The sequence below is a fragment of the Elephas maximus genome, chromosome X (genome assembly GCF_024166365.1).
Source record: "Elephas maximus indicus isolate mEleMax1 chromosome X, mEleMax1 primary haplotype, whole genome shotgun sequence".
In the NCBI taxonomy this organism is placed as follows: domain Eukaryota; kingdom Metazoa; phylum Chordata; class Mammalia; order Proboscidea; family Elephantidae; genus Elephas; species Elephas maximus.
In genome coordinates this window covers 95621906-95639637 of record NC_064846.1, presented here as the reverse complement: position 1 = coordinate 95639637, position 17732 = coordinate 95621906, and the positions used below count along the sequence as shown (strand labels likewise).

The following is a 17732-nucleotide window of genomic DNA, read 5'->3' as shown; positions in this document are numbered from 1 at the left end:
GTTGAAGCTTCCTTTGTATCCTCTGGCTCATGAAGACTCTACAGAGTGATCCTAAGAATATAGCTATGGAATTTTTGTCCAAGCTTCAAACGATTTTCAAAGGAATTTTCTTTTCTCATATTAAAACAAGCAATCATTGTCACCTCTTCAAATTCTGAGGTTCTGAAATTATAATTACAGCATTTTTTTCTCTTTATTTATTTATTTATTTATATTGTGCCTTAAGTGGTAGCTGGGCACCATCTAGTTCTTCCAGTCTCAGGCCGATGGAGTCTCTGGTTTATGTGGCCCTTTCTGGCTCTTGGGCTCATATTTTCCTTCTGTCTTTGGTGTTCTTCATTCTCCTTTGCTTCAAGTGGGTTGAGACCAATTGATACATCTTAGATGGCCCCTTGCTAGCGTTTAAGACCCCAGTTGGCACTCACCAAAGTGGGATGCAGAACCTTTTCTTAATACAGTTTGTCATGCCAGTTGACCTAGATGTCTTCTGAAACCATGGTCCCCAGAGCCCCGCTACTGCTAGTCTGTCCTTTGAAGTGTTTAGTTGTATTCAGGAAACCTCTTAGTTTTGGTTTAGTCCAGTTGTGCTCACTTCCCCTATATTGTGTTTTGTCCTTCTCTTCACCTAAAATAAGTCTTGTCTATTATCTAATTAATGAATTATAATTACAGTATTTTTTAATTACACTGAACTGTATACAGAGAAAGCAAGTCCTTTTTACCCACTGAACAGGTGGTTTTGCTTTAGCTGCAGTGGCATAAAATGACATGTTAGATAACCAATAAATATTCCTTCAAAAAAATCAAATTACATATTTCATTGGACAAATCTGCTGCAAAAGACCTCTTTAAAGTGTTGAAAAGCAAAGATGTCACTTTGAGGACTAAGGTGTGCCTGACCCAAGCCATGATATTTTCAATCGCCTCATATGCATGGAAACCCTGGTAGCATAGTGGTTAAAAGCTATGGCTGCCAACCAAAAGGTCAGCAGTTCAAATCTACCAGATGCTTCTTGAAAACGATTTCGGCAGTTCTACCCTGTCCTTTAGTGTCGCTATGAGTCGGAATTGACTCGATGGCAATGGGTTGGGTTGGCTTGGTTTTGGTTTTCATGTGCATGAGAAAGCTGGACGATGAATAAGGAAGATCAAAGAAGAATTGATGCCTTTGAATCATGATGCTGGTGAAGAATATTGAATATACCATGGACTGCCAGAAGAACAAACAAATCTCCCTTGGAAGAAGCACAGCTAGAGGGCTCTTTGGAAGCAAGGATGGTGAGACTTCATCTCAAGTACTTTGGACAAGTTATCAGGAGGGACCAGTCCCTGGAGAATGATATCATGCTTGGTAAGGTGAAGGGTCAGTGAAAGAGAGGAAAACGCTGGACAAGATAGACTGACACAGTGGCTGCAACAACGAGCTCAAACACAGTAAGGACTGTGAGGATGATGCAGGACCTGGCAGTGTTTCGTTTTGTTGTACATACGTTGCTATGAGTTGGAACTGACTCAATGGCACCTAAGCACAACAACAACAACAATCAGAGCCATGTTGTAAAGAGTTTTGAATGCTAGGTCTGGGAGTCTGAGCAGAGAAAGGAAAAAGCAGCCAAGCTCAGGCCCAATCCCTGAAGTTGTATGTTTAGCCTAGTATCAATTTAAAAACATGTACTTTGCAGTCAGTGTGGCGCAGGTTTGGAACCAACTTCACCACAGACCAGCTGTGTGCATTTAAATAGTCATGTTACCTCTCTGAGCCTCAGTTTCTTCACCTTTAAAATGAATACAATAATAAATAACTTACGGGGCTGTCGTGAAGCTTGAGATCATGTTTTTAAAAGTGCCGATATTTTTTTTTCTTATAGTTTTTGGTGCCCTGGTGGCACAGTGGTTAAGATTGCAACTGTTAACTAAAAAGTCATCAGTTTGAATTCACCATTCAATCCTTGGAAACCCTATGGGGCAGTTCTACACTGTCCTATAGGGTGGCTATGAGTCGGAATCGACTCAATAGTAATGGGTTTGGTTTGGGTTTTTATAGTTATTTTACTTCTTGTGCCCCTCAGTCCCTTATCCCCAGCGTCAGCCTTTAATTAGTCTTTGCTGCCCAATTACTTCTTTTCCTTCTCCTGCTTCTTCTCTGAAGCAGGCTTTAAAATATTCCTAGATTCCAGCCATGCTCCCCCCAGTGCCACTACCACAGAGGAGTCCCCATAACATCTCAACTGCATTATAATAGTCTTTTAATTGGTCTGCCTGATTCTATTTTGACCTCTTAAAGCCTATTCTTAATCCAACAGCCAGAGTGATCCTTTTAGACTTAAATCATGTCACTTCTGCTCAAAACCTTCAAAGCCCCACCTCACTTAGAGAAAAAGCTAGAACCTTTCCAGTGGCCTCCTGCCCCTTTGCTTTTGAACCTCATCTACTCTTCAGCCACACTGTCTTACTCATTGTTTCTCCAAGACAGGCATTCTCTTCTCACTCGTTCGCTCTGCGTGGATCCTCTCTCCTCATAGCTCACACCCTTGCCTCTTTCAGATTTTTACTCAGTTGCTGTTTCTCATTAAGGCCCTCCAAGACCACCTCATTTAAAAGTTTAACACTCCCCATCATTCCCTATCCTCTTTCCCTCTTTTCTTTTTCTTCACAGCATTGATCACAGTCTGACACATAATTTAATTACTTGTTAGTGCTTGTCTCCACTAAAATATAACCTTGATAAGATCAGGAGCTTCATCTGTTTTGTTCACTACTGATGTTTCCATGCACAGAACAATATGTATTTGTTGAATGAATTAATAAATACAGTGGTTTAGTCCTGTTTATCAAACACTAAGTTAAGCAGTTTGCAAACATTATCTCAGTAAATCCTGCCTTGTGATGTAGATATTGTTTAGATCCCTAGTTCACACAGGAAAGAAATCCTGAAACTTGCAGAGGTGAAGTGACTTTCCCAAAGCTAGAGAGGGATTAGCAAAGTGGAGGTGCTGAGTTGGGTTGGACTTTGTAGAAGAGCACATTCAGCAGCCTGCTGGGAGGGTGATGGTGGGTATATGCTCAGGAGGTGACCTGGTTACTTGAGGTAAGCTCTTGAGTTCATTGGCATATACTGGCAAGCCCATGCCTTTTTCAACAATTGGGGCTTTACAAAGAAAATCTCAAGTCCGAAAGCAAGTTGGAAGCTGCAGCTGCTCTGGATTTGAGACTGCAGGAGTTCTGGCCCCTTGGGGCACTGGCTTTGGACCAGAAGTCATATCTAGCAGAAAGAGGCCCCTGAGACTAGTGAACCAACAGGAAAAATGGGAGAGTCCACTATCCACTTGTTCTTCTCCCTCCCTACTTCCTTTATTCATAACCTACCCTCTTCATCTTTCTTAAATTCGTGCTATTTGTAAAACATCCAATTAATGCATCCTGGAATGTAACCTTAGCAGGGCAGAGCAGGAATTTTTGTTTCTTATCCACTGTTGTATCCCCTTTGTCTACAACAGTCCCTGGCACACTGTAGACACTCAATATATAGTGCTGGAATGAATTCTGGGGCAGGGAGCAGTGAGGAGAAAGGAAAACCTTTTTCAGTGGCATCATGGGCAAGTGCCAAGTATGTGTACTGCCAGGGAATGTGGGCAGAGAAGAGACTGCAGAGGCCGACTGGGTCGGGAAGATCAGGAAGAGGGTAGAGGACCCTGAGAAGGATGCAATGGCAGAGAACAGGACTTGGCCCTGCGTCTGCAGGTCCCCACATTGCTTTGGAGAGAGTTGGCCAGAAACTCCTGAAGAAGCTCCCTTCTCCAAAAGCACAGGACTGGTGCTATGTGTACTAGATAAAAAGAAGCAAGAAAGATGAGATAGACAGGCCAGCAAGCTCAGGGAGAGGGAGCATAGCTTGAATAAGTCCCTGTGAAAGTGGAATGGCCCTTCATTTGAATGCAAATGTTATGTAAAGGCATGGAGCCCCTTGACGTCAGCCCAGCTATTGGTGGCCCATCTATACAGGGTTACCAGTCACCTGGAAGCCTTCAGGGTAGGAAACGTGGGATGGAGCAGTCGGAGGGAAGCAGAGGAGCTTGCAGCACAGCTACGGACTGACGGATTCGCTGCTGCTTTCTGGAAGTTGGGACCGGGCCTTGCAGGGATATCAGGATGGCTTAGGGAGCTCCTTCCTCCCACCCAAGGCATCATGTACGGAAGCAATCTTTTGGAGAAAGAAGTGGGCATGTACCCGGGCACACTCAGGAGCCCTCGGGGAGATGGCAGTGCTGACGGGGATGGCACTGGGGGCAGTGGGAGTCCGCTGCCAGCTCCCAACTTCGGGGCGGTCCCTGCCTATGTGCACTACACGGGGTATCCCCACATGTCCAATATGGATCTCCAAGGGCCGTCGCTAGAAGCCTGGGGCTCACCATTCAGTCTCCCCCGGGAAGACTGGAACGTGTACTCTGGGCCGTCCAATACAATAGGCTCTGTGCCCACGAACGACTTGACCCCTAGCCCAGCCGCTTTCGGCCTGCCTGAGTACTGCAACCTGGGCCCAGCGGGTGGCGGAAACAGCGGCGTCAGCCTGCCAGCCCCAGCCGACCGGACACTGGTCCCCATTGACGCGGGGACCGCTGACACCAGTTCCCCCAGGAGGAACCGACACAGCCCTTATGCCTGGATGCGCAAGACCGTGCAGGTGACCGGTGAGTAATAGATTCCAAGGCCTGCACACCTTTCCTTCCTTCCTTTCTCCTCCACTTTCCTTGGTCTGCCAGTCCTCCTACTCCTACCTAGGTTTCTCCCTGGACGGCTTAGCTGAAGAGGCCCTTGTGAGGCTGGATTCCCGCGCCGCCCTTCCCATTCCACCTCTGCCCATTAGTGAGCTACCTTGAGTGAATCTCAGTCCAAAGCCATCTCAATTCAGCATTTGGAACTAAATCAACCCTAGGGGTGTGGTTTTAGTCATTCCTTGATCAGTCAAGGGAGGTAGCGCTTGGACAATGGGCGTGTTGAGCTACAAGGATCAGGATAGGTCCCTGTAATTTCCCAGACGGAAAAACAGACTCAACAGGAGAATGAGGCAAGAAAACTGCCATGACGTCTCTATGCTCAAAGTGTTTACTGGTGTTCATGCTTTCCGTTTTCAAACCCTTCCCCATCTGTGTGAGCCAACATTCCCCAAAAGCTGGAAATACTAAACTTAGGTGCACGGTGCTTGGCTAGCATCAACGCTCCAGTTCAACCACGAAGGACTTGAAGGCAAAGGAGCTTCATCTAATCTCTCAACCCAAAGTGCCAGCTTCCTTCACCCACAAAGTTGACAGAGGAGAGTTTACCTCAAACCCATTGCTTTTTTCCAATGTCCTTTCCCCCAGTGGAATCACTGAGGCCAGTGAGAAGGCTCCAGAGCTGCGCTGGGACATAATACACTACTCAATTTTAAACATCCAATGAGCTGCAGGAATATCAACTCGGACACTAACAAGTAGTTAAATCCTTCATTACTGCCCAGGCAGGAGTGCTTAGACAGTGCTCAGGAAGGCCCATCCATCCCAGCCAACCCTTGAGCTCCTTCCAGCAAGTCGGTGGGTGGCTCTTGGAAGCCAAGGGTGGAGGAGTGGGAGATGGGCTTTAACCTTGGATGGTGGTGGTGGGGGAGGGGAGGAGTGTTTGTTTCCAGCTGGATTTGTTCTTTTACCACATTCTTATTATTCCAACTTGTTGCTCCCCATCATTAGAAAATATTAGCAAAATTTGACTCCATCCTTTCATCCCTCTGGGGAGGAAATGACATTTAAATAGAATTCTTCTGCAATGATTATGCTTCTGTTCACAGTTCTGCATTTTTATCCCCCTCTAAAAAAAGCAACTTTTTTTTTTTAAAAAAAAAAAACAGAGGGTGGAGGGTGGGAAGGGGCTAACCTTAACCGTTAGGAGGACTTGGCCAGGAGAAGGCAGTTCTGGTTGATTAAGACATTACTAGGGTAGCAATCCTGGTTAAAAGCGGAGCTTAAATCCTTGGTTTTAAAGAGTTTTTGGAGTAAATATGCATTTTTCTTTTTTGAAATATGGATGAGTAGGCCAGCTAAGTAGGATAGAAAATAAGGTTAGGGTGGGGCACTCCCAGACCTGTTATTACATCTAATCTTAGGGTCTGTAAATAACATCCATTCACTAAGCCCTAACAATCAGCAAACAACATAAATGCCAGAAAAGTAGCTGCTCCCAGTCCAGGATTATGTTTTGAAACATTCTGAAAGAGAAAAGTCACAGGTATGTTGTTTGGAAGAGAGAAAAAAGAAAAAAATGAAAGAAATCTTGGGCCACAAATTTTCTGGTTAGGAGGGAAAATATGACATATTTCTCTGCTTAAGTATTCCATTTGCATTTGCTTTGATAAGCTGGAGTCTGTCTCTAGGTGCCAGGAGGATTTTAGGAGGAGGCTCCTTAGCCTGGAGGCTCTTCATCATTAGCTAAGCCCTCAAACCTGGCTTTACCATGCCATATTCACAAGATACTTTCTCCAACTTCTATGAGAAAGACACTCTTGACTCCTGGCAGCCTATCTTATAGATGAGGCTTTATTTAATTCAATTTTTTTATTTTAATAAGTCTTATAAATTAAATGACCCCCTTGTTATATTCTTGTAGCCCAAGGTGCATATTTAGCAACAATTTCAGAATATGATAAAATATGGTCTCTCCTCCCAGAAAAATGCACAACTCAGACTATGAACCCCACAAGATAAAAATTAAGCTGACCATCTCAGTGGACCACTCCTGACCAAAATGCATGCATTTGTATGCTTAGCACATAGTATGTGTTAAACAAATATTCATTAAATAAATAAATGCATTGTATCCTCTTAAATTTTCCACATTGCTCTGTAGTATTTTGGGACAACACATGGTTTATGGCTCAGAGGAACACAGATGAACTGCAAAAGCTCTTTCCATTGCTGAATAATGTTTCAAATAGCCTTAGGTTAAAGAAAAATGTATACATATTAGGAGACAATCAGAAAACATGTCACAGTGACCATTATAGCATTTGATTTTCTAATGAAAATCAAATTTACATAGAGTAAATTACTGTCCCTTAGGCAATCTGATTAAAAAGGGAGATGTTTTTATTCCCATTCAGTTGCCTACGTGGTCTATTCTAATACACACCTCATTTAGAAGATTATACAGAAAAGGCTGTGTGAAAAAATAGTATTGTCATATTTTACATATTCTCAGTTCATTTCTTTTCAGTGCATTACAAATAGGTATTATTTTTTCTTTTTTCTTTTTTTTAATCTGGAGTTTTGACCCCGGATGAGTATTGGCAAGGTGGTAACCTAAGCAGAGCTGGGAGAGAGGTTTTCTTGTTAGGGGTGGCAAAGAGGGAAAGAGGATTTGATTTTGATTAATTCTGATTAAGCCGCTGGACAAAATGCTGAGGAAGTTATGCTTAAAAGTCTTTATTCAATTAGGACACTTCACAATAGTTCTTGAGGCTTATCATTGTCTTCTTTGGTTTTGATCATTTCCTTTAACAAATTTTAAAATAAGTTTTGATGCATTTTTTAGCTAAAAGCAATGAAGGATTACCTTGAGATGAAAAACATCATGGTAGGGTCAATTGCACAGTACTCCTTATAGAGAAAATTCTTCATCTTTACCCCTATTGTCATTATCATCGTAACCCCTAGTTTTGGAGGGTGCTTTTCTGCTTTTTTTTTCTGCTTAACAGTTTTTTTTTTTTTTTTTAACAGTACCTTCTCAGCCAGTCTCTCAAGTGAGCACCATAGGGTGATAATAAGTCATCAAATACATTTTTTTTTTTGCAGACTCTGTGGGGATACTGTCTCCTGGGTAATGGCAAGGATTCCATTCATTTTGAGCCAGAGAGGTTTGCTTGGCTCTTTTAGGGGGTGGGCAATGAAATCCCTGCCACAGAGGATGGGAACGGCCCTTTAATATATATCTGTCTTAGGCTTTGTTATTTTCCTAAATTAACTCACAATAGTGGTCCAGTAGTCTAAGAGATAGGTATACCAGAAGTCCATCTAATATGTCCCATATAGTCATTTCAATAAGTTGAAGTTTTAGGGATGTCTATCACCCTCAGAAATGTCATATTCCCTGGAAGAAGAGAATAGCTTGAACAATAAAAGCAATGCTGGGGTATAGGTATATGAACATTATGTTCTACCAGAAATTTTCCAAACCCCATCCAATCTGGTCTCCTCATTTAAGCAGAAGGGGAGGGAAAGGGGGTGGGGGTAGAGATAGTTCGGGGGAGGACCACAAGAAGAGCACCACGAAATGTGAATTCATTTCTCTTTGTAAACTGTACAGTCAATATTTTTGCCTAAGCTACATCTTTTTGGGGTTTGAGGTCTTATCTGTCAGAATGAGGCAACAGACCTTTTTTTAACACTTTGTGTGGCTTTGATATGCAGCCAGGCTCTTCCTCAACCCTCCTTTCTTCAGAGGTTATATTGCCGGAAAGGGTGAGGATTTCATGGCAAATAAAGAGGCCTGGTCTTGACTTTATGGTCCTTAGAAGAAACTGCAAGAGGGGAATTTATGACCAATGGGGGTGGGGAAGGACCAAAGTCTAGTTATATTTACAGATTATCAAAGGGAAGGAAACACAGAAACACAAAAGTTGAATTTTAACCTCTCCCTTAAGTTATAATTTAAACACTCAGCCACGTTGGGTTTAAGAAGGGTTTTAGGAAACATCTCTTTAAAAATACAGTTTGACCCCAAGATTTGAGGTTCTGGAAATAAATTAAACCACAAAGTTTTCATTTGACCCCAAATATACATTCTGTCTTTGTAACATACCCAAAGCCAGATTGCTGGTTTCCTGGATTTCTGTTTGTATTCAGAAAATCTGCCCAAAATTTGGGTCTTTGAGGCAAGTTAATTGACTGGGGCTCATTATTTTCAATTCTCAGGAGGAAAAGTTTTGTCTAGTTCATTAGTCTATGTTATTCAGTCATTTAATTTAAAGCTAAGGCATATCTCTCATCTAGAATTTGTTTCTACATTCATGTCCCTTTTCTTTCTTTCCTGGAGATGAAAGGGTGTCTGACATTTGTTTAGGGCTTGTAAATTCCAAACCAATTGGCTGGTGTTCCTGAATGTAAAGAGGGTTCAGGGATCTGATGTAGTGTAGCTCCTTTGTTAGGCTTGTGCTGCATCTTAACACCTCAATGGAGTTTAGGGAACTACTTTAAAGAAGTCTTTGTCCTACAGATCGCCCCCCAAAACCTCACATCAAAAACAACGAGGAAAGATCAGAAGAAGTTTACCAAAAGCCATAGAGAAGAGGAGGAAGAGCCTGGAGGGGGTTAGAGAAATTTAAGAGAAAGGGAAACTTCCTAATCGCCTTTAGAAAATTTGACAGAAAGAATAAGACTGTATTTGAAAAAGGGCATGAGAAATTAGTTAAATATTGTAACACAAAGCAAATGTTTGGATATCCTTTCAAAGGGCATGGAATACTCACTTTATTCTGCTTAAGTCAACATTCCCTCTCCTTCCCCCTTTCACTATTCACTTGAGAATAAAATTTATTTAAGACACACACTAAAAATTAAACTACATTTTCTAATAGGTAATAGGGTATATAGAACAGAACAGAACTTGCAAAGTGATAAATGTTTTCTTTTTAAATCATTTAAATGAAATTATCTCTGGGATGTATATGTAACTATTAATGTCAAGATCACAGAATAGCTTGCCACATTTGGGCCAGTCTTACGCTTTCTAGCATGTTTAAACCGGGGATGACATTTAGCACACTGTTTTTTTTTTTATATTGGTAGTCAACTGGTATGTGTTTTGGGTCCACTCCTCAGCTTATTAACACAAAGTCACTTACCTACACTGAACCTCAGGTTTCTTATCTGTAAAATGAGGATAAGATATGGTCTGCATAATTCAAAAGGGTACATAAGAAGTTTAATAGGAAACAGTATGAATGAACAGACTACATAAAATGTAAAGGAAAGTATATGTATAATGGATGTTAAAACTATTGCCAATGTTCTCATATGAGTGGGAAGGGAGTAAAAATCGTAGGTTAACTGTTTACTTTAAAATGTTTTGGTATAACAGTAGGTCAATAGTGGAGTCATTGTGATTTGACTGACCATTTTAGAAAAAAACATTAGAGGGATATTGGTTTCATGTTTATAAATATATATCAGAGCCACACATGAAAAATTATTTAACGGAGAAATGTACTTATGACATGTTTGACTAAAAAATGTACTTACTTTATTTTAAAGTAAGAGATGAGGATGGGAAAAGTGACTATGATTCCTTCAACCAAAACAATGTCCGAAGAAGCAGAATAAGATTAAATACATTGCTTTCTCCCCTGATAGGCAAAACCAGGACAAAAGAAAAGTATCGTGTTGTTTACACAGATCATCAAAGGCTGGAGCTGGAAAAGGAATTCCACTGCAATAGATATATCACCATCCAGAGGAAATCAGAGCTGGCAGTCAACCTGGGCCTTTCTGAGAGACAGGTACACCAGAAGCATATCTGATATGTCCTACATAGTCATTTAAAAAGGCTGAGGTTTTAGGGGAGCCTGTAAGAAGGAGTAGTTGTAAGCATACAAAAGAAACACTCTCCAAGTTTTCCCAAAGCCCACATTCAGCCTACTGGATCTCCCAGGTTAGTCTCATTGGTTGGCGGGTTTGAATGTAATGTGCACCATGTGGGTGTAGAAGTAATGGGCTGGGGCATAGGAGGTGGAGGGAGATTACAACTCCAGTAGAATCAATCCATCAAATCAAAACCTTGATCTGGTTCCTCAAATAGTCACAACCAATGTGTGAAGTGATGATTTGGCAAACAAGGCAATTCTCTAGTTCATACCAGTCAAACTACAGAACACAAATCCCATTCACTAACTGAACACCACTGCTGCTATCTGAACCAAGTTTTTTTCTGTCATTCAGGGTAAAAAAAAAAACACCAAACCCATTGCCATTGAGTCAATTCCAACTCATAGTGACTGTATAGGACAGAGTAGAACTGCCCCATAGAGTTTCCAAGAAGTGCCTGGTGGATTTGAACTGCTGACCTTTTGGTTAGTACCCGTAGCTCTTAGCTGCTAAGCCACCAGGATTTCCTTCATTCAGGGTACCCAACCCAGTGCTGTCGAGTCGATGTAGGAAATTTAAATTTCTGCCACCTACATGATCATATGATGCCGGTCCCAAATTGAGTTTACTGTAGGTACTCAATGTATGTTAAATCATGACAAGGATCAATGGTTTCCATTCATTGAGACTTTGACGTTAGATAACTTCCTGATATCCTTTAACTTAAGTCTAGGAGTAATCCTGGAATCATAGAATTCTAGAGTTTAAGGTTTATTAATGTATTGCCTCAACCGAAGCAGCTTGCAATTCAACCAGGTATAAATGCACATTGGTGTCACTTTAATCTTTATCTCCAGCAAGAGATAAAAAGCGTTTCATCACTCTTGCTCACCCAGTTCTATTTTTCATTAATCTTAGTATCGTTGTTGTTGTTTGTCATTGAGTCTATTCCAACTCATAGTGACACTATATGACAGAGTAGAACTGCCCCACAGGGTTTCCAACAGTTTTCCTCTGTCCTATAGGGTGACTCTGAGTCAGAATTGACTCAAAGGCAATTAGTTTGGTATTTGAATCTTTATGGAGCCAAATGTCACATCTTTCTCCTGCAGACTGGCTGGTGCATTCGAACCACCAACCTTTCAGTTAGCAGCTGAGCACTTAACCACTGTGCCACCAGGGCTCCTTACCTTACTATTAGGAAGTTCTTCTTAATGACTAATCATAATCGCCTTTGCAATATAAATCCCTCCATTCTTCTCTCATCACCACTCTTCAGCATCTGTCATTCTATTATTTTTTCTTTCTAACAACGCAACAGAGGTAGTGGGTGTAGTGTAATATAAAGAGCACTGCATTCAGCGTGTGAAGCCCTGGACTTAATCTCAGTCCCATCTCATGCAAGGTGCTTACCCTCTCTGAGCCTCAGTTTTTTTTTTTTTTTTACTTTTACATGAATGGTCATAGCTTTATCGATTATAGCCAATGGCTGGAAATAACCCAAATGTCCATCAACCTGAGCCTCAGTTTTTAAAAAAAAAATCTGTTAAATTGGTATACTTCACGATGTCATTGTGAGGTTCAAATGAAGTGATACATGTAAAGGGGATTTGTAAATGTTAAAGTCCCTGTACAATATCAGTAATAACTACATCAACTGCATCTGGTATGTTGCCCTAGTAAATCCAACGCCATATTGTATTTCAGGTGAAAATCTGGTTTCAAAATCGCAGAGCCAAGGAGAGGAAGATGATCAAGAAGAAAATCTCTCAGTTTGGGAACAGTGGAGGCTCAGTGAAAAGTGACTCTGGGTCCATCAGTCCTAGGGAACTGCCTAACACTTTTTTCACCACCCCATCTGCTGTCCATGGATTTCAGCCTATCGAGATAAAACAGGTCATAGTCTCTGAATGAAAGAGAGGCAAAGAGAAATGGAAAGTGCCCTTTCTTTAGTGGTGTCTTTTTCATCTCTAAGATATCAGCAGGAGAGTTGTGGTAGGGTGTAAATCCCTTGTAAGGCAGTATTCAGAACAAGTGGTTGGGTAATGGATTGAAGATAATTCAGGGGACTCTTACTCTTAGAAATTATCCAAAAAAAATAAACTCCTGTTATATGCTATGCTATATGTCAGTCACTCAGAAAGGTTGATGGTAAACTATTTAAATAAAAGCTAGAATCACAAGCTCTGTTCATAATTTCACAAATGTGCTTGTGAACAGATTGTAAAAGACAGTTCTGCCAGGAGGTACATTTGTGTAATATATATTTGTGCTTCTGTTATTTGATGCTGTGTGTGTTCTTTTATGCTATCTTTGGACGATGGGGAGATGGTAAGAAAATATTTATGTCTCTCTAGTTACATTTTGTCAAGTGTTTTTCATAACAAAATAAATGCTTACGAAATCATCAGGAGAAGACTCTGAATCTATTGTCACTGGATAATAAAAATAACAAATAAAAAAGACCAGTTTTGTCCCTCAATCATATTTGTCTTTTATCAATCATCTTATAGATTCTAACCTGCAGCGTCAATTCCAAATCTTGCCAAAATAATGAAATCAGCCTAGGACAATTCAGGTCACTTGGTTGAGTTATTAGAAAAGCAGATCTCCCACAAACAGAATAAAGCCTCTCATCTTCTGCCTTTCCACTCCCATTACTTGTATAGGTCAGTGTCAGTCTGATTTACATAAGCACAAAGACCCTCCCTGCCATCACCTTTCAGCCTATCCACTTTCCCCACATCATGTAATGTCAATGCAGTGTGGCCCAAGGAGCTACAGTTCACAGGTTACAACCACACAACTTGGCTAAAGAAAGGGATTGCAGTGAGTCGGATTGCCTGGAGATTTTGGTGTTAGTTCAGTATACTGCTTGCATATAAAAGTGGCCAAAGACTGGGCTCAGAATCTTTTTAAATTTTGATGGTTTAAAGGAAAGATCGATTAAAATATGAAAGCAATCAGAGCACAACTTTCCTTTTCACGATGTATCCTCTTAGTTCTTAAGAAAATTAGAATTTTGAGCACAACTATTACCTGTATTTGGGTTGGGGGTAAGAAATTTATCCTCTGTCTGCTTATGAAAATATCAGAAAGAGGGTTTACTTTCTATTCCTCTCCCGAGGGTACCTCATTTAGTTCTGAAAAGATTTAAGGGAAAAATCTTTCCATCTTTTAACATCCTCTTGGAATTATTTCTTCCTGTATCTTCACAACACATTAATTAGGAAGGTATCAATGACTCCATTTTACTGATAGGGAAGCTGAGGTGTCAACCAATTAGGTCACTTTCCAAAGACATACAGCAAAGCAATCGTAATACTGACAAGAACTCCTAGCTACATAAGAATGATCTTCTTTAGTCTCTAGTGATGGGGCAAACTCAGAACACTACCACCCTATTTATTTGATTATGCTATTGAAGTTGCACACAACTCCCTAAATACCAACCAGTGAGTAATTACCACATAGGAATGCAGCCTTTGTTTCCCAGGTTACTTATCCTCCCAGTCAGTGGATTTGGGGCTTCTAGTAATAACCCTGATAATGCCTTATTGTGTGAGACATTTTTTATATTTTTCAATGTACTTTCATACCTGCTACATCATTTAGCCCAATACCCTTTGAGATAGGCTAGGAATGTTATCCTCATTTTGTAGTTTAAGGAACTAGAGACTAAAGGGGCATAAGTATCTTTGGGAAACCAACTACCTTCTTTTAGCCTAGGTTTAGATATTGGGGGATAGTGATAGGGTAGACTAGATAAATTTAAATTCCCTTTCTCTTCAGAAAGTTACTGACTTTTTGGTAAATTAGTGGCAAAACCTAGGTAGGACTAGAACTCAGATCCACAGATTCAATTCAGTAAATATTATTGAGTGCTTATTCTGTGACAGGAGTGCTGGTGGCACAGTGGTTAAGAGCTTGGCTGCCAACCAAAAGGTCAGCAGTTCGAATCTGCCAGCTGCTCCTTGGAAACCATATGGGGCAGTTCTACTCTGTCATACAGGGTCACTATGAGTCAGAATAAATGGCAATGGATTTGGTTTGATTTTTATTCTGTGACAGGCACTGTGGAAGGGTTTCTTGATTCCCAGGTCAGGACATATTCCAGCACACCTCATTGCCTCCAGTAAATATGGAGTGGGATACATAGCATGCTGACTGTCTGACAGGCCATCCTGAGTGCTGAACATAGAAAACCAGCATTAAAATGGGTCCTTCAAATCTAGTGGAGGGAGGGGTGTTAAAGTTGAGGAAGCTAAGTTCTGAGCATCCTTGTCTACGTATACTCAGAACTTAGTGTCCTTATCTCTAACATTCACTACCCCAAAGGTATACCTTTTGCTATAGCAGTTGCATTTTCCCAGGAGTTGCTGTTGCCTACAGTAAACTTTTTTTCCACTAAGAAGAGATATTTCCATTATATATATATATATATATATATATATATATATATATATATATATATATATATATATATATATATATAAAACCAAACCCGTCGCCGTTGAGTCGATTCCGACTCATAGTGACCCTATAGGACAGAGTAGAACTGCCCCACAGAGTTTCCAAGGAGCAGCTGGTGAATTTGAACTGCTGACTTTTTGGTTAGCAGCGGAGCTCTTAACCACAATGCCACCAGGGCTCCTACATACATACGTATATAGGTTGTAACCCCAATAACAACAAAGAAGTAGGAATACATATGTATATATTCTGATTCTCCAGAGCCTGCAAACAGAGCCACAGTGTGAAACTTTTGTTCCTAATAAAACATTATAGGCACTTCATTGAAAAAGACATGTTGAGTCTTTCTCTGAAACCTGAGAAAAACACACACACCCCACACCTTTATGGCTAGATTGTGGTGTGTGATGGAGGGATGTAGAAAAAAGTCAAGAGTCACATTAAAAGTAGGTTTCAGTAAAGAATTCTTTTTTCTGGTGGGAGAGGAGACAGGAATAAAAACAACACTAAATGACTGTCAGTGTTCAGTTAGGGTGGTGGGATTATGGGGGATTTTCTTCTTTTCACTACTTTTCAAATTTGTGCTGTTTTATAATAGAACAAGTGTTTCCTTAAGAAACATATTTTCATTTCAAATCTTTCTTTATCCTCAAGCCATTTGGAGACTGTAGAAACCTCCTTGCAATTTATTGAAGTGTTCCAGTCTCACAGATCTTTTCTTAAGACCCTTGATCTTGTCTGGGAGTTGTTTGTGTGCAGCTGCAGGCAAAGGTTTTGAGAGGGTCTGGATTCTTTTCAAAGGAGGAAAGAAGCAAGGCCAAAAGGGATTTTCTACCCTTGGCTCAGTTCTAGAGAATCTGGCTTCTTTTCTGGTTTAGTACAGTTTAACACTACCAAAGTCAAGTCAAGAAGGAAGAAGAGGCCAGCAAGGGGGCTTGAAAGAGAGGGATATATTACAAAGGGGCAACAGGAAACTTCTCAGGGTGATGAATATGTTTATTGTTTTAAGTGTGGTGATGTGTGTGTGTATATATACATATATATATCTCAAAACTCCTCGACATTTCTACTTTAAGTGTGCAGTTTATTTTATGTCAATTATGCCTTAATAAAGCAGTAAAAAAAAATACACCAGAGTTGTTGTAACGCTGATAACAATAAAGAAAGTAAGGAGTAACTGGAATATTTAGTCTATGGAGATAGTCACTTTAGATAACTTAGGTTTAGCTTCTCAGGTAGAGTTGATTCCTTATATATTCATGTCTCAAATTGCTACAAAGGAGGGAGAGCAACAGGTGCTACTGAAGAGGCAAGAGGGAGAACAGGGAATATGAGCCTTGAATCTTCAAGTATAAGTGTCAATACAAAGCAAATCCAGTCCCTTATTGTGTGCCTTCAGAGCCAATTTAATGATTTGGTAAAAGAAGCACTGAATTGGGAAATGAGACCTGTAGTTCTAGTTTTACCTAATTCTGCCATTAAATAGCTGTGTAATTTTTGGCTAAATCACTTCACCAATATGGACCTCTGTTATTTCATCTGGGGATTTGACTTGTGTTATTTGAAATGTGTCCCCAAAATATGTGTTGTAATTCCTAAACTTTATGCCTGTGGTTATAATTCCATCTGGGAATGGGTCATATTGTTATGTCAGTGAGGCAGGATTAGTGTAGGGTGTGTTTTGAGATATAAAAGAGATTAAGCAAGTAGGAGAAGCAAAGATGGGGAAAGAGAGATGCCAAGCCACATGAATATTACTGAGGAACAGAAGCTCAAAGTGACAAGAGCCTTCCTCCAGAGTCAACAGAGAAAGCCTTCCCCTAGAACTGGAGCCCTGGATTTGGACTTCTAGCCTCCTAAACTGTGAGAAAATAAATTTCTGTTTGTTAAAGCCACTCACTTGTGTGTGGTATTCCTTTTATAGCAGCACTAGATAACTAAAACAACTTGCTTTTAAGAGTTTCTTTTCTAGCTCTAATTTTTATGTGACATCCTGAAAATTCCCCTAAATGAAACACACACACACACACACACACCATCTAGGTTTCTCAGGGCTTAAAATATCACTGTTGGGAGATCTAGTCTTTGGTCTCAAAGATTTTTTCTGTTTTCCAGAGTTTAAACTGGAGACTTATACTTTCAGCACCCCCATATCTTCATCTATAAAATGGGGATGTTGGGCTGAATCTAATTACAATACAAATGTCACTGAGAGGGGAAGGGACTTAAGCTAGTCTTAGTCATTCCTTTAATACCTCTCCAACAAGAAAATCATTAAAATGCCCTGTTCAAAATGGATAACTTGGAAATACTCCCTGAAATGGGAAAGAACCTCTTCAGGCAGGATAAGGATACTAAAAAACAATAAACTCAAATTACTTGGACCTTATGTTTACCTTTAGTTGTACTTGTGTACACATTCCTGGTTTTCCCTTATGGATAAGGGAAGTAGCAAGTCAAATGCCTTCCAAAGGAAAAGGAGAAAGACCTCTCCCTTCTCTCCTTCCAGCATAGCCTCTCCTGGCTCTCTATTAGCCTGAGGAAAATAAAGTAGATGTAACATGGAGTCTGTAGTGGGCTGAATAAACCAAAAAAACCAAACCCACTGCCTTCAAGTCAATTCTGACTTAATTAGAAACCCTGGTGGTGTAG

General features: G+C 40.5%; 1 protein-coding gene across 1 annotated transcript; it reads left to right on the top strand.

The window, feature by feature from the left end:
* The first annotated feature begins 4186 nt into the window (after positions 1–4186).
* On the top strand, positions 4187–12521 carry CDX4 (caudal type homeobox 4). The gene is made up of 3 exons (XM_049873324.1): positions 4187–4688; positions 10377–10522; positions 12315–12521. The coding sequence occupies exons 1-3, from the start codon at positions 4187–4189 to the stop codon at positions 12519–12521; spliced, it is 855 nt and encodes a 284-aa protein (XP_049729281.1).
* The last annotated feature ends 5211 nt before the right edge of the window (positions 12522–17732 follow it).

Excerpts from the sequence above, each read along its gene's own strand:
- CDX4 (XM_049873324.1), top strand. The coding sequence starts at position 4,187 with ATGTACGGAAGCAATCTTTTGGAGAAAGAAGTGGGCATGTACCCGGGC. Across the intron at positions 4,689-10,376 it reads CAAGACCGTGCAGGTGACCG|GCAAAACCAGGACAAAAGAA; the intron begins GTGAGTAATAGA and ends CTCCCCTGATAG. Across the intron at positions 10,523-12,314 it reads TGGGCCTTTCTGAGAGACAG|GTGAAAATCTGGTTTCAAAA; the intron begins GTACACCAGAAG and ends ATTGTATTTCAG.